Source organism: Carassius carassius, chromosome 27 (assembly GCF_963082965.1).
Source record: "Carassius carassius chromosome 27, fCarCar2.1, whole genome shotgun sequence".
Taxonomy (NCBI): domain Eukaryota; kingdom Metazoa; phylum Chordata; class Actinopteri; order Cypriniformes; family Cyprinidae; genus Carassius; species Carassius carassius.
Window position 1 is genome coordinate 9,079,531 of NC_081781.1, and position 15,744 is coordinate 9,095,274.

Sequence of the window (15,744 nt, forward strand, 5' to 3'; positions counted from 1 at the left end):
CCTCATTTGAGAGAGAGAGGAAAAACCAGCCTTTTCCAACTGGGACTTGAGCTCCATCAGTTCTCTCTCGACTGCCCTCTTCTGCTCCACCAGAAGCTTGACCTCCGCCAGCCCTGGACCCTCAGCTACTGCATCCTGGCAGCCCCTAAGACCTCTGTGCTGATCACAGCTCTATAAAATGGAAATAAAGTATACAGTGTACTCTGTAACATATAAAATGATACTTTTTATATGGATTAATCCACATCTGATGTCTTAAAGAAAACCACTGTCAGATAAAGGATCTGCACTTGCTACAACTTCTTAATGAGATGTAGTTTATTTTTATTTTACAACAGGGCAATCGACAATCACCATGATGCTTTTAGAAAACAATGATTTTACCTAGAATTTTGATATTATAAACTTCAGATGGATGTTTATTGTTAAAACTGTTAACTAACACTACGGAGAAATAAAATAACATAAAAAATAAAATCTGAAAAACTAAAAATAAATAAGAAATGTTATTGAAACTAAATGTAACTGAAATAAGTTTAGGCTGAAATAATAAAATACTTACTGAAATAAACTTACAATCAAATTTGAAATAAAACTAAAACTATTTAGTTAAAGATATAGAAAGATGTTTAGTTATGGAAATGTTTTTTTTTTTAAACCAATAAAAATGACAAATGCAAAAAATTAAGCTAAAATAGATTTTAAAAATAAAAATATAAAACGCTTAAAAAAACAAAACTAAAAACATAAAAATAAACGCTAATTCAAAATAATAATACAAACATTTATTTGTATTAGTTTATTTGCATTTGTGTTATTTTATGCTTTTGAACAGTATGTTCTTAAAAAAATGTATATTGACTTATACATGTTTTATTTTTTTCTCTCTCACTACATAAGATTAAACACTGAATTACCATTGTTTAAATGAACCAATATTATTGCATAGTATAAGTCAGCATGGTTGTAGAACTGAATAGGTTTTTAGATTTTGGTTATTGTCTTTTTTATATGTTGCATTGTATAGTATACTGTATAGTTAGCTAAATCTTTGAACCTCAATATAAAATCTAAATATGTTTAAAACGTGCTGTATATACATATTATACTTTTAGACATAAACCTACATATACAAAATATATTTCTAACTATGACCAAAATACATGCAGTACCATTATACTGTAAGCATGTTGTCATACCTGCACGCTGAGCAAAGCCTGAGAAGTCAGTTTGGAGCGCTCCTCGTCTTCTGCACTGTCCGCAAACTCACTAATGCAGTTTTCATCATCCTCCTCTCCATCATCTGATGTAACACCTAGAGGAAAAAGTATTGCATTGTTAGCACTGAAATACACCCAAATGCATTCACACACTCATACAGACACTATGCGCTGACTGTTGCACGTGTCACTATGGAGACTAGTGAACATAAAACTCTAATGAGGCTCAACTTACTGACAGTGGGCTTCTCTGAGTAACCTTTCATCTGCAGCATATTCACAGACTATTCTACCATAAAATCAAACTAATCCAGGACCATACTGACTCTCCGTGACAAACTGATACTTCAGACCAGTATACACACAAAAAAAACAAGCAGAAAGACAGGAAGAGCCAGAGAAAATAGATAAAATCCTCATTTCCTGAGTGGCAGCACGGCCCACTTCTGGATTCATTCCATTACTGTACAAGTTAACATGATTTGTAAAACTTCTGCAAAAGCCTATTTTGGGTACTATATTGTAAATTCAGTGGTATATTATATATTCTGAAGGTTATATATATATATATATATATATATATATATATATATATAAATAATTTAAATAAAGTATAGATGTTATGGATAAGTATACGACTAACGGCAAGCTAATTTCTCTGGATACTAGAAAAGAGTTTTAGCTGTTTATAGCCATCAAGGTTCTACTATCAATGAATATTAAAATATAAGCTTTATAAAAGGGAAGCTGCTAACATGCTATCATATTATGAATTAATGCTTAGTGTGCGCTGCATTTACTAATGAACAGTATAATGTGACAATTTCATGACACAGATTTAATACGAATCAGCGACTGGCTTCTGTTCAGATCTGAGAACCTCGAGTGATTTACGGTATTATTCTGGATTGTGTCACAGGACAACAATGAGCAATGATCTCTTATTTATGTTGTGTAGTATCCAAAACAGCATCTCTAGGACTTTATGGATCATAAACGGATACTAACAAAATGTGTTTGGTTAGGTTAGCATTAAAACTTGGGTATTAATTGTGCTTGTGACTTTAGGAAATGGGAAAGAATGGAAAGAGAAGAGAAAGACACAGAAGAGAAAAGATCAGCCCAAAGGCCCAAAATGTCCCAGTATATATAAACACATTTTCACCACAACACCCCAATGTTTTTTTTCTTTTGATTCAGTATATTTCATTAAATAATTTACTGAGAGTCAAAATGATCATGGTACATACAAAAAAAAAAATGCACAACACATATATTATTTAAATATCCATAATCGCATCAGTTAGGCAGTAATGTGGTATATTCAGCTCAATGCTAAGTGCAAATGACATGCTACAAACATCAGTTATTTTGCATGCAGACATACTTATGTTAACATATATTAAATATATGTTCTAAACCTACTCAATAAATCATTCTAAAACAACACAGCAGCAGTTAAATACAATAAAACTCATTCTGAAGTATTACAGTGCATTTTTTTACAGGTTTCTACGGTAAACACAGTGACGTGAGACTCAATTTTGCTAGCCCTCAAATGTATGTACAGTATTAAGGTTTTAGATTATTTCTGCTTTAAATTAATAAATTAAATTAAACAGATGGAACATTAGAAATTAAAAGAGCTCAAATACAAACGATTGGACACTGCTGAAAATAAAATAGGACATTAAAAAACGTCATGCACACATGTAAGATTAAATATACTGTAAGTAAACAATGTTGTTAGATTTCATTACAATAGTATCTACAAAACTCTAGTGGCTTCAAATAAATAAAAATGCACAAATCAGTCTTTAGTAGTTACTATTTAAACTTTTGTTAAGCTCAGCACATGCCTATCTAGTAATTATAATTGCGATGCAATGCACAAGGCATCATTTGTCCTCTGCAGCCCAGGAGGCCACATTACAGACCAAACTGCAGCTTGTCCCCACCTCCAAAATCAGCATGGGATTTAGCCTCCTGTCCTGTTTCCATGGACACCAGAGGATCCAAAACAGCCTGCTTAAAAAATAATAATCATACAGTATATGTATAAACAGCTGAAATTGTACAGCACCAAACAAGTCATGTAGTTTAATGCGGATTCAATTTGTTTCGTTTAAACTTAGCCTTATTTTGTTGATATGCTTACCTTGTGATTAATGCAGGTGGCGTCCTGATGTTCCACCTTCTCTCTCAGCATCTGTAGCTCTTGGGTCAGTCGCTCTACCAACGGTAAATCTGACGGATCCACCAACTGCATCTGTAAGTCCTGAATAAATCAAGTAAATTAATGGCCACTCCTACAGAAACATAACTATTTTAAACTCAAAGGCTAAACACAAACCTTGATGATTTCCTCTTTGATGCTCATACTCCTGGTCAGAGCTTCTATATCTGAAGCCTGAGTCTTGAGTTGGTCTTGGTGGGAAGCCAGGGTGGCGTGCATGGTGGTAAGCCGGATCTGGGCCTCTCGTTCTCTGCGGAGAGTCAGTCGGAGTTCATCCTGAAGAGTTTGTATGTCTGCTTCAGTCAACTGTGGGTTAGCTGACCCAAGTTGCCTACGCAGCTCCTGCAATCGAGCGGTCTGTTCAGCCATCACCTGACCCACACGCCCTGCAGAATCCTGGGAGATTGAGTGGGATGTTAGTGTTGTCACGGTACCAAAATTTCAGTATTCGGTACCGATACCAGTGAAAATCCACGGTTCTCGGTACCAAAGCAAAACACAAAAATATTCTAAAAAAATAAATAAAACTTTTTATCACTAAAAATAAAACCAATAACATTCTTTATACTTATTTACAATTATGTTTAAAGTTTTTCTACAAGTAATATAATTATGAAAAATAGTAAACAAGTTTCACCCAAATTTAATTTGTCTTTTAATTAATGAAATGTAAACATTAAATTTTTTTGATAAATAAAGGGGATTTGCTATTAAAATTTAAACATGGAAGAAATATTGCGTGATTTATTTCTTTAAAAAATAAAGCTTTATAAATTTTTTCAACAGTAGTAGCAGTATCACATACATTCTACTAAAAATAAAAATATTTCTAGTACAATGCCTTTATGTAAAAATGAACTTTTATTTTGACGGGCTACTTTTATTTTGACACTGGTTTTACTCAAATGAAACGGTAAAATGCTTGTGAAGTGACTCAGAACAGTTCTGGTGATGTTTATGTATTTCTGTCCTCATTGAGACGGCAGATGCTGAAATTACTGCAAGCGGCATGCGCTTCAGTCTATGTAGTAAACAAACCATTCATTCATTCACTCAGAGACGTGCAGAACATGCAGGATTCATATTTCAACCCACTTTGGCGGCTTAACATATACAGATACTGGTCCATATGGAGATTTGATTTGATTAATTTATGCTAACTTTGACAAATTCCGTGACTGTCCATATTAAAATGTAAGTTTCATTATCAAGACTGTATTTTGAGATTCCGTCCGCGTTTTCTGCTTCGCGGAAATCATAGCGCTGTATGCGTCAAGAACTAGGGTTGACTGGGTCCTAGTTACCACCGGTACTTAAAGAAACCTGGTACCGTCACATTTTCATTTTTTTAGTACCTACTTGGTACTGAAGTACCGGATCTTTTGATAACACTAGTTCCAATGCATGTCAGTGGTTGAGAGTTACCTTGATGTACTGCTCCCGTGCACTGATAGTGTTAAGCAGGTCTTGGACCTGTGAGTGATGCTCTTGAGTCAGTCTGCTGCGGTCTGACAGCAGCTCCTGGAACAAACGCTCTTTGAGCTGAAGCCGAGATTTGAGCTCCTCAGCCACCTCACCAGTTCCGACTGACACCTTACTGAGAAGAACCGCAGTCATCTCCTGCAGAGAGATGCATGTTGGATGGAATGAAGTTAAAGAGTTCAAAAGAACACTCATGTGCATTATATCTGAAGCGTGCATTCACCTCTGCCTCTTTGGTGCGTGTGTGTAGCGACATCTGCAGCTGGCTGATCAAAGTGTCTCTTTCTCTCAGGCTGCGTATGTGTGACTCTTCTCTCTCACGCTGAACGCCCTGAGCATTGCGCCAGGCCTCACACACCTGCTCCAGCTCTAAACCTTTACCACGCAGCAACAACTCCAGACTCTGCACAGATAAGCACATGAATATAGTTTTAAGTGGAAGGTATGTATTGCTGATATTCATAAGTTTTGCAGTATCATCAATACCGTGATGGTTTCCTCGTTGTTGGACAGCACACATCGAAGTTGCTCCAGGTCTCTTTCTTTCTCTCTCAGCAGCAGTTGCAGTTTATGCACCTCGTCTTCCTTCTGTTCCATGCATGTGAACTTATCGTCTATCGCTCTCTAAAACAGGTAAGGCAAACTTTACTGATATAGCACATTTCATATACAACAGCAATTCTAAGAAAATAAAAATGATGATATACACTACCATTCAAAAGATTGAAAGAAACAAATACTTCAAATTAATTAATTTAGCAAGGAATCATTAAACTAATCAAAAATGACTAAAGACATTTATAATTATTTTTATTTCAAATAAATGCTGTTGCGTTTTTCAACACTAATTATAAGAACCAGAATATTAATGTGATTTCTGAAGAATCATGTGAACTTCAAGACTGCTGATAATTCAGCTGTCATCACAGAAATAAAATTAAAATACACAGTTGTAACTCTTAATATTTCTCAATAATACTGTATAATATACTTGGTAAAGAAATAAATGCAGTCTTCATGAGTATAAAAGAAAACATTATAAATCTAACCAACCCTAAACTTTGTAGTGTATAAAAAGCTATTTAAAAATAGTTAAATAGGTCAAATAGCTTGTATATGTGTGTTTATGTACCTCCAGTGCTCTATCTCTTTCCTGAATGCGTTGTTTGAGCTTGTGGATGAGGTTGTCTCTATTCCCGACAGGCTCTTTCTGAGCATCCACCAGCTCACTGTAGTCCTGCTCAAACAGAAGAGTACATTGTATTAGAGATTAACATACTTACAGAAAGTCTATCAGTACTAATACTAGGACTAATAATCAAAATGTCCTTTGCATGTCGTACTTCTATCAGACGTTCTTTATGCTTTAGTGAGGTCTTCAGTTCTCGGATGGTCCTCTCTCCTTCCTCAACCTCTTTCTCTCGTTGTCTCCATTCGTCTCTCCATTTCTCCTCCATTTGTTGTACCTCAAGGCGAACCTTCTCTAAAGCACCCTGTAGATCCTGGCTGTGTCTTTCTCCCTCTTGGTGCTGTTGCAGGGCTCTCTGCAGGTCAGCTTGCAGGCGCTGGTTTGCACGAGCCAGGTCTTCTTCTCGCCTCTGGCCCTGCTGCTGTGCCCTTCGAAGGCCCTGCAGCTCCAGCTGGGCTGAGAACAAAGAGCCCTGGAGGTCCAACAAATCAGCCTGCAGACGACTCGGAGCCACTCCAGACACCTGCACCAGCCAGCCGTTGGGAGAAATAACCAGCTATAGTCACTAAAATCTTTTAACATTGAACTTAACAGAACTTGACAATAAATAGTAAACTCGGAGGAGTGTGATCTTTTAATTTTAGGAGGATTCCCACCTGCTGCTGAAGCTGGTAATCGTTGTTCTGTTGCTTCAGGGAGCGCAGAAGTTCCTTCTGTTCTTCAATAAGCAGGTGGAGATCAGTAATCTAGCATGAAAATATATGATTTTTCATTACTACAGTCTGAATGGCAGCTATAAAAAATTATTCATCAATTAAGGACTGCAAATGGATTTAATTACACACTAATGAAATAATCTATCATCGAGTGTTTGAGATGTTTATATAACAAAATTAAGCAAAAAGTACTTAAGTTATGTAAAAGTTTTGTCATTTTTGATCTAGTCCTCAGCTTTTTAATATTTTTTTTTACTATTTATACTAACAACCCAACTGCCAAACCGTGTAGGAGGAAAGCCTGATGTTCAAGTGACCGCTTTGAACTTTCGGGGCAGACATACCTCACAGTCTTTAGTGTTGAGTGAGTCACTCAGGGTCTGTATTGTTCTCTCCTGACCGCATGCTGCTTCTCTGAGAGAGCGTAGTTCACCTTCCATGTCCCCGAACCTCTGTTGTAACTTCTATTTAGACACACAAACAAAGAAGCTCAGCACAATGACGGTTTAATGATTCTCATTCCTGCTGAGACATAACAACACCCTAGCAACAACAGTACATCATAATAACTTGCCAGTCAAATGACTGTCAATTGCCTGGTGAAACATCACATTTGATGTCAGTACCTTATTACTGGCCTCGCTTTCTCGGATCTTGGTCTGGAGAGACTGGACCTGCTGTTGGGCCTTCTGCAGCTCACTCACACACTGACCTGCTGCGTTCTCATACTCTGCCAGCTGACACTGCTGCTCCTCAATCAACCTCTGAAACAGACAGGTCATAGAAACAAATATTTAAAACTCTAGGATTACAGCTACTTGTTTTAGAGACAGAGAAATGTATTAAAATGTCATTTGATTTGACTTTTCTGCTAATGCAACCCTGATCAACAGTCAATGAAAATGCAAGCCTTCATTATTTCCTACTCAGTATTCATGTTATATAAATTAAATACTCTGCAAATTCTGTTTCATGTTTTCAGGATCAATAAATACTTTGCATAGAATCTAAGTCGACCACTAAAGAAGTATAATTGTGAGTGAGAGGACACATGCAGTGCTGAACAAACACTTATGACCATTGCCTGCCTCTACAACTTCCTCAGGAAGTCCTATTTTTCCATGGCGGCATGCCATTCACTTCCTTGTTTTTCATTTTCACTTACATTATTTATCTCTCTATTTACTGGCTTACATTCTTATAATAACAAATATGAATGAGTCTCTATAATAAACAGAGACTTTATTGTGCAGAAAAATAAAAGTTAGTCTAGCACAATAGTAGCAGAGCAATTAATTAAAGGATAATGTTTCTGAGCCCTGTCTATGGTAGCATACAGTGATTACTGCTGACTGTGAACACTAAATATCAGATTACTCATGTTGCTTTATCTGTCATCACATGGACTCACACAATTGGTGATTACCTATTAATGGATTAAATTAAAAACATATTGCCAAAAAGATCATATATCATTCATTCTGTTTTTAAACATATATACAATACTGTTCAAAAGGGGTTGGAAAGATGTTTTATTGTATTTTTAAAGTCTTTTAAGCTTACCAGTACTGCATTTATTTGATCAGAATTATTTAAGTATTTATTTTTTTTAATTTTACAATTTAATATAACGGTTTTATACTTTAATATATAATTTATTCCTGTGTTAAATTTTTTAGCAGCCAGTCAATGGTGAATTTTGTTAACTCCAGATCCTTTAGAACTCATTCTAATATGCAGATTTGGTATTATTCTTTTTACAGAATTATTTTGCAAATAGAAATTTCAAAATAACAGCATTTGAAACTGAAATTTTAATTATTTTGCAACATTTTAAATATTTTACTATTACTTTTAATCAACTCAATTCACCCTTGCTGAAAAAAAGTATAAAATTCTTTAAAAAAAAAAAATCTCACTGACCCCAAACTTTTGATTGGTAGTGTAAATATAGAGCCAATGTGTATTCATCAGAGGAGTGAGAATACAATGATCTCTTTAGAAGTAGCCAGTGGCAGGAAGCACTGTTGCTCACAACAACAGTTGCTAGGAAAGAATTGCTAAGAATATGATTGGTAACCTAGTAATCAAAAGCAATCAGAGAGCTGGAGAGCTCTGGGAGGAAAAAAGGCCTGAGGGAGTTCTTCACCTACTCATCTAGTTTATGCTCTATAAATTCATGTTTCTTAATATACTATGTACAGACAGTCCACAAAAGATCCTTTTCAAACAACCCTTATAAATTTCTCCTTTTCTTCATTCTGATGGTTTTATGAGAATCCTTAGGTCTTCCTGTGTACCTTCTGAAGGCCCAGTGGCTTGCACTGCACATACTCATCTAACCACAGGTCTTCCATTTCTGCCAACTCAAGCTGAAGCTCCTGCTGGATGCTGGAAGGAGCATCTGGAAGATGGGGAGAAATGGGACACTCTATCCCAATGGGAGGCACCTGTAGCAGAGGGTAAGGACTCTCCATGGCTGTAGCATTAGGTTTGAGGAGCACAGGAATTCGACTACCTCTGTGACTCTGGAGAGGGTGATATTCAAAGCTTTTAAGCAAGCTGACAGCCATATCAAGTCCACACACAGAACCAGGCCTTGTGATAGCAGATCGTTCCTCTTCAGACTCTCCCTGCACGGTCTTAGGATGAACTTTTGCATAAGACTCTTGGGTGACATCTACAGCGGTGTCCAAAGACTCCACAGAGGAGGCAGGACTCACGCCGACAGGCTCTGGTGGAAGAGCGGATAGGACGGTTTCCTCAGCACTGTCCAGAACACTACCCGAGTACCGTGTGGAGGGCCCACAGGAAGTGCTCCGACCCACTTTCCTGGGAACCTTGCAGACAGCCTCATAATCTGAATCTGCCACTCGCAGTGCAGCGCACCCTTTGCACTTCCTGGGACGGGGACCTGAAGTGGCGTCCACTGCCGCATGGCATTGATGGTGAACAGAGCATTGGTGGTCTTGAACCTGCTCTTGAGCGCCTTGCTCAGCCCAGGACTCATAAATAGAGTATGTCAGATCTTCCTGCAGTAGAGCACTGTATTCAGATTCAGCCAACCTGGAGAAGTCAACTACAGACGAGTCCGCAGCACCGCTATCCAGTCCAAAATCATCAGCGTTGTTTTTGCGGTACAGTCCACCAATGCACTGTCTGAGCCTGTCTTTCTCCAACAAGAGCTTCTGCATCCGTTCAATGGACAAGGCCTCAACCCTGGCGATCACAGTGTCGAAGCGGTACATTCGGTCCAGCATGAAGGCACACTTGCTGCAGGCGAACTCTCCCCTGCCGTCTCGAGTCATTTCCCTGCCCAATGCATAGGACAGCAGCACCTGCAGACTCAGCTTGGCCGTTGGGTGGAAGATCCATCGCCGCTGGTTACCATACAGCTCCCTTGCACAGATGCGACACACGTCCTTCATCTTCGAGTCCAACATTACAAATCTTCAATAATTTTTTTTTTACAGCAGTTTGTGGCAAGAGCAAAAGTGAAAATTGCATGGCATTTTCAGTTCCTAAATTTCAGTTCTTCTCCAGTGCCCAGCAATGAATAAGGCAAAGTAACAATTTAAAAATGTAACAGCAATATTATATTATTTTTTTGATTATGTGACACTTTTAAATAATTCCAGTCAATCCACTAAGTCTTAAAGTTGTACTGTTTTTTATCCTTTTATGTATGGCCTTCCGATTGTTCTTTAAAAGGATATATCGCTGGAAATAAATGTCGATTTTGATTTCAATGTTGAGATGCTCGTCAGCGGAAATAAAGATGCGTGTTTTGTCCTTCACTCTCGCGCTCCAGATCATGTTTCATTCGCTCTTCTGTAAAGACGCCGACATGACAGGACATCATTTAAATCAATCCCACCGCCCGACTCCGGTTTAAAACCGTGTCCTTTTTATATAACCACCGCTACCCGAAATTAAGACGAAAATAACATTATATTCTGTCCCCGATCAGCCACACTAGAGACTGCCAGTATTTCGTGTAACCGGGTCTCACAATGTAAAGACAGCGGAGAAGCAAACGATGTGGCAAGTGTGAGGCAGGAAAAATGGCTCGTACTATTTTCTGGACAAAGAGGGGTGTCCTAAACGTTCGTTTTAACAATACATCTTACTTATTTAAAACGTTATAACGGTTACTAACTTCATAACACGCACTTATGTAAACCGCCTTATAGATTCGCGTTTTATCGTCCACTGTTTGTCAACAGTGTTTTTGTAAATTATTCGATTACCCCTCGGTGTACCCAGTGGTATCGGTATCACATAGAGAACAAGCCAAGCAAAGGATGACACTGCTTTACATGTATTTTCATTTTCGACAAAGAAAAGCAACTGGGAAAGTGATTTGTGTTTCGACGTACATGGATCTATCATGACAATTTATATAGGGATGTAATCATATTCAATATTGGGGGAGCTACTGAAAGAGCTATTCTATTGATTATAGATAGATACAACTGAATGTTTTATGGTGAAATTTGCACATTTTGGCAGTTGTGTGGCGTCTCTGTGTGAATTTTTCATTCGAATGTCTTTAGAATGTATACAACGGAGACAGAACACAAACTGCCCTTAATCAAAAACCTATTTATCCTAATCAAGCAAATGTAGCATTATCTCATTGTTTATGTCAAACAGTGATAGTGATGGCAAGGAGTTCCCGAGAGACAGTAAACTTAACAGAGTTTTCATTACTATACAGTGTGATGTAATTTAATGTTTATTTTTAAAACTAACCGCAAGTCAAACAAGAAAGTGAATACTGCATTCCTTTACTCACTTAGTTGTATGATTTTTTTTTCTCCATGTTATGACAAAAATTATTTACAAAGAGCAGCAATGAAAGTAAAATGCACGAAAATAGTAGTAAAACAAGCTTGGATTAAGTTATTTAAAATACAAGGAAGGAACCAACTGTTACATTTTTAAAACAGTTTTAAATGGGTGTGCTGGCGTGCAGTTTCAGCTTGCTATGAATGTAAACCGTCGCTAGATGTCGCTCTCAGCGCACTGGTAAAGCCATGTATTATATTAAGAATCTGCTAAACCTCCATAATATTTATGTGTAGATTACATACAAATAGTAAAAAAAAACACTAACTTGAAAGAAAACATAAATAGAAGAAAAAATCTTACTTGCATCTGCTCTGTATTGCCTTTTCCATGATCCAGTTCTTTTCTAGTCTAAAACAGAGAAAATTATGTAGCCTGCTGCCTGACAAAATAAGCCATGTAATGTCACTGTTTAAAAATGAAAATTCAGAAAAAGATTACAGAAGGCATGTAGTAGATTGTGTCTGCAAAGTGTTGATCATATTGATAATTTAGAGGCCTTAGACATTTGCGTATCAAATGCGATTGAGCAGGCTTTGCAGGGTTAAACAATTTCCTTTGAATTTGTCAATTCCCATGTTTTGGTCAATTTTAGTTCATTGTTTATACAGTGTTAAACAAGTTTATCTACACACAGGCTTTAACAATTTTATATGTCTCAGTTTGCATATGAATCTAAGGCAAAGTTAATATAAATCTCCTTGTGTATGTGATTTATACCCACACTGTAAATATACTAATCTGGGTGAAGTATTGAATCACTCCTGCATGTGCCATGGTGCCATGACCTATTTGCAATGGCATGACTGTGTGTGTATGTGTATATAAATACAGTCTGATATCCGAACCCATTTTCCCTTTAGGGGCTGAATAGGGGCCAGAGGCCAAAGTGACCTAGTTAGTTGCTGGCTTTTAACCACATTGAGGAATACAGTACAGCTAGATATTGCATGCACAATCTTGATTTGAGTGTGTATGCTATTTGCCCAAAAGCATTACTGTGACACATTGGCTGCTGGAGAGGTGGGGTGACATTTAAAAAAATGTTGCTCAGTATCAAATCTATGTGTGCATTTTAATGGTTGAGATATTATACACGCTACCTGTGTGTGTTTCTCTCTCTGCTGGAGGGAAATGTTAAGGCTCTGCACTTGCTCTTCCAGTTGAGCTAGTTTTACAGTAAGTGTGTCCTTCTGTGCACTCAGATCGGCTGCCTCTTGCTCTCTCCTGCATACGGTTTCATTCAGTTCTTCTATCAGCCTAACAGAAACAAAGAGGCATCAGATACTGTTTTTTATTTTTCATTCAGAAATCTCAGGATGACATTTAGTACAATTTCTGCACTGTTTACCTGTCCTTCTTAGCCATCTCTTCATGTTGTGCCATGACAGACAAGTTTTCATTCCCTCCTTGCACTTCCATCATCATCCTCCTTTCTAGGGCCAAAAAGCGCTGGGACTCTGAATCTGCCAGGGAAGCCATTTTTTCTGCTTCACTTCTTGCCAGTTGAGCCTCCTGAAAACAAAAATCACATAAAACGCAATGCAATGAAATAAAATGCAAAAATGAAATAAGAATTTGGTCTCTTTCAACAGAATTTGCTTCAAAACACATAAGAATAAGTAACCAAGAACAGCAAAAGCGTTTCAAAAAGTAAATGCTGGAAATATGGATTTCATTGTAATGAGGTCAGTTTATTGCGCATAGGAACACAATGTGCACCTCCTGCAGAAGCTGGATCTTGGTCTCCAGAATCTCTTGCATGTGTCCGATCTCCTGCTGCCGCTCCTCACAGCGACGCTGCACCTCCACCTCATTCTGATTGGTCAGACTTTCTGCTGTGCTTCTGCGAAGTGACACAATGCAAACAAATTGCTTTAGTGAACAATTCGGAAAGAATGTATCAAAACAAATCCATCGATACAAATTAAAAAAGGTCTGAATTTTGGTCTGAAAGCTCAGAGTTAACTAAAATGCTAAATTAGTGAATTACATCTTCCATGATCAACTGAAATGTACACTATTGCATTTTTTTAAACAAAACTGTAGAAGGCAAACAACACCGAATCTATAATAAGTCTTAGTAACATAGAAAGGAAGTGTGTTTGCACTGAAACAACTGACAATTATTTGATTTAAATTAAATGGAACAGTGCATTTTGCACCTGATTAAACTGGCCTGTGATTGGAGGGCACCATACAATGAAATTGTACAGCACCTAAACTGGAACAAATGTTAAGTGAATTCACCACTAGAAAGTAACTGACTAGGACAAGAATTATTCTTATAATTATTCTCATTATTTATTATCAGTATTTGTTCTGATTATTATTATTATTATTTCATATTATTTCATAATGTAAGATTATAATGATAATGTACTTATATTTATAAATATTTATAAGAAATCTAATACAAAATTATAAAACAATGTAAAAATGATTTCAATCTAAAATTCTAGATTCAAAAAAATAATGCAAAACCTGTACTTAAAAACAAAAAACAAACATGTTTTGGGTAGATTTATCTGTGTCCTTCGGGAAAAAATCGAATGATAGCGTTAATCTTTGTCCCTAAGTACATACCTTTCAGACGCTGTAAAAGTGTTTCATTTAGTTTTTCAATCCTCCAAAGTGTATTAAAGCAAAATAAGTGAGTCACAAAGGTGAGTCGTAACAGTCTTTGCTCATGTCTCCTCTGGGATGTGTTTAGCAGGTCTTTGTGTGTTTGAAGGGTGTTGCTCTGACACTTCAAGTATTCTGGAGTGTCTATGAGAGCCTCTCACCCTAGAACGCTCTCAAGGACCTCGTAACGGCTTTTCCAGACTCCTTTGCTGCATTGCAACAGAGCTGTTTTTGAACGTGATGATGGCTGCGGCTCTGACCCTGCTGTAATTGTTCAATCCTAAGCAAACGGCACCTCTGGGTTTTTTGAATGCACCGCGCCAGGACATCCATTACTGCAACTAACGGTCGTCCCGATCAGCCACTACATCAGTTAGTGTTAGTAATCACAACCTACAGGCAAGTCATTTAACTTGGAAGGTGATATCATTCAGTTCTGCTTGTTTTTTTAGCCCTCAGAGAACCGAATGTTAGTTCACTCAGGTCACTGGCAGACACATCATCAGAACTGAACAGATTGTGTGATGGAAATGACACATAGCAACCAGCCCTTCAACAGAACAATGATGTCATCTGAAGAATAACACAAAGGAAGGGGCTCTCATTTATAGGTAATCCCCCGAAGGCCCATGCATCCTACTGTAAATTTAAACATTACTGACACACTCCCACTGGACCGTACAATAAAAAAAGTCAAGCATGAATCTCAAAACCGCTAATGTGTGGACTGAGTTGCTCATCGTGTGTTTTACTGAGAATTAATTAGCTCTAGTTGCAAGTGTGTTTGTGTACTGTAGTGAACACACTAACGTTCAAAAGTTTGGGGTAACTGACAATTTTCAGTGAGAATGCATGAAGTTCACAAGTGACATGACTTACAATGTTAGAAGAAATTTAAAATTCCACAAAAATAGTAAGCAAAAAGTTCCACATATTAAGTTTCTTGAGCACTTAATCAGCATTTCTGACACTGATGATACTGTTATAATGGTTGCTGAAAATCCAGCTCTGCAAACAGGAATAAATCATATTTTAAACTATTAAAATAAAAAATATAACTAAACCAAAACTTTTGAATGGTAGTGTATGTATGTATTTGTATCTAAAAAGGAGCAAATATCATCTCCATCAGCAAAAAGGGTTACAGGACCTTGTGCACCTTTTAAAGGGCATCATGACACTCTGCTCTGTCCCCCCAAACCTGATAAGCATCCAACACAGACTTGGCAGTGGACTCTGGTCTTTTGCAATTGGCAGGTCAGCAAGATAAGTTGCACATGCCTATGAGAAGCAGTTATGCTAGTTGGCAGCAGAACAGCATTCTGGGTGAGAGAGAGGATCACCAGACTAAAGAACAGACAGATTCATAGAACACAGACTTGTTTTAGCCAGTTTAACTCTTTTCCAGATTATGTTTGGCTTCAC

General features: G+C 37.4%; 1 protein-coding gene across 10 annotated transcripts in view; it reads right to left on the reverse strand.

Moving 5' to 3' along the window:
* pde4dip (phosphodiesterase 4D interacting protein) overlaps positions 1-15,744 on the reverse strand; it is a 60,113-nt gene that overhangs the window by 15,176 nt on the left and 29,193 nt on the right. For 7 of the 10 annotated variants that reach the window (XM_059512526.1, XM_059512523.1, XM_059512520.1 and 4 more), the window contains exons 1-14: positions 9,144-10,384; positions 7,470-7,607; positions 7,188-7,307; positions 6,784-6,873; positions 6,282-6,650; positions 6,071-6,175; positions 5,425-5,562; positions 5,162-5,341; positions 4,882-5,076; positions 3,574-3,852; positions 3,379-3,498; positions 3,179-3,248; positions 1,200-1,315; positions 2-171 (exon numbers count right to left, since the gene is read on the reverse strand). In XM_059512526.1, the coding sequence (XP_059368509.1) occupies positions 2-171; positions 1,200-1,315; positions 3,179-3,248; positions 3,379-3,498; positions 3,574-3,852; positions 4,882-5,076; positions 5,162-5,341; positions 5,425-5,562; positions 6,071-6,175; positions 6,282-6,650; positions 6,784-6,873; positions 7,188-7,307; positions 7,470-7,607; positions 9,144-10,286 (3,233 nt within the window). In that variant the 5' untranslated portion in view covers positions 10,287-10,384. Of the gene's footprint in view, position 1; positions 172-1,199; positions 1,316-3,178; positions 3,249-3,378; positions 3,499-3,573; positions 3,853-4,881; positions 5,077-5,161; positions 5,342-5,424; positions 5,563-6,070; positions 6,176-6,281; positions 6,651-6,783; positions 6,874-7,187; positions 7,308-7,469; positions 7,608-9,143; positions 10,385-11,997; positions 12,046-12,797; positions 12,955-13,045; positions 13,210-13,416; positions 13,541-15,744 lie in introns of those variants that run through there. The other 3 variants (XM_059512524.1, XM_059512525.1, XM_059512519.1) reach the window with 2 other exon arrangements.